Here is a 656-nt window from a genome sequence, read left to right as displayed (position 1 = left end):
TTGTTGTCCTCCAGCTCAGTGGTAGAAACACATTTATTCCCTTGTTTTTAAAGATGGAGATCATCACCTTTGTTTACATCAACAACAAGAGACAAACAAACAACATGAGGTCCACCAGAACCAAAACAGTACCTCTAAGGTTCTGCTTCATGAGCTCTTCAGTCTGAAAACTACACAACTTCACTGTACAAGTCCCTGCTCAAGATCAAGTTCAGTCGAGTCAGGACAGGTCCCATCAGGTCCAAACAGGTCCCATTGGGTCTGGACAGGTCCCATCGGTTCGAAACAGGTCCCAGCTCACAAAGAACAGAAACGAACCAAGCACACAGAAAAAGGTTCTGAAGAACCAGATTTTCAGATCAAGAGCGCGTGATTTTTCTTACAGATCCGTTCATACTGGATCAGAACCTTCTGACCGGTCAGAGTCTTTTGTTTATGTGATTCTGATCCAATCAGCTATAGTGTTAGCATTTCAAGCTCCACCTTCTCCAACAGTTGTCCAATCAGCTGTCCCTGATTCTTCTATCCAATCATAATGTGGGGGGCGTGTCCAGCAAGGGGGGGTGGACTAAAGACTCCTTCTTATAAGTTTTGGGGGGAAGTTTGGGGACGCTGTGACGAGGAGGAACTGGAGGCCCATCCAGAGGTGAGATGAG

At 46.0% G+C, this 656-nt stretch overlaps 1 protein-coding gene across 1 annotated transcript in view; it reads right to left on the bottom strand.

Annotated features, from left to right (window-relative positions):
• Positions 1-656, bottom strand: part of LOC108250452 (son of sevenless homolog 1) — a 33,722-nt gene continuing 33,066 nt past the window's right edge. The window contains 2 exon segments of the mRNA XM_037974778.1: positions 1-557; positions 560-649. Of these exon segments, the coding sequence (XP_037830706.1) occupies positions 523-557; positions 560-649 (125 nt within the window). The 3' untranslated portion in view covers positions 1-522.

Source organism: Kryptolebias marmoratus, linkage group LG3 (genome assembly GCF_001649575.2).
Source record: "Kryptolebias marmoratus isolate JLee-2015 linkage group LG3, ASM164957v2, whole genome shotgun sequence".
NCBI classification, from domain to species: domain Eukaryota; kingdom Metazoa; phylum Chordata; class Actinopteri; order Cyprinodontiformes; family Rivulidae; genus Kryptolebias; species Kryptolebias marmoratus.
Note: the sequence above shows the minus strand (reverse complement) of the source record. Positions and strands in the feature narration are given on the sequence as shown.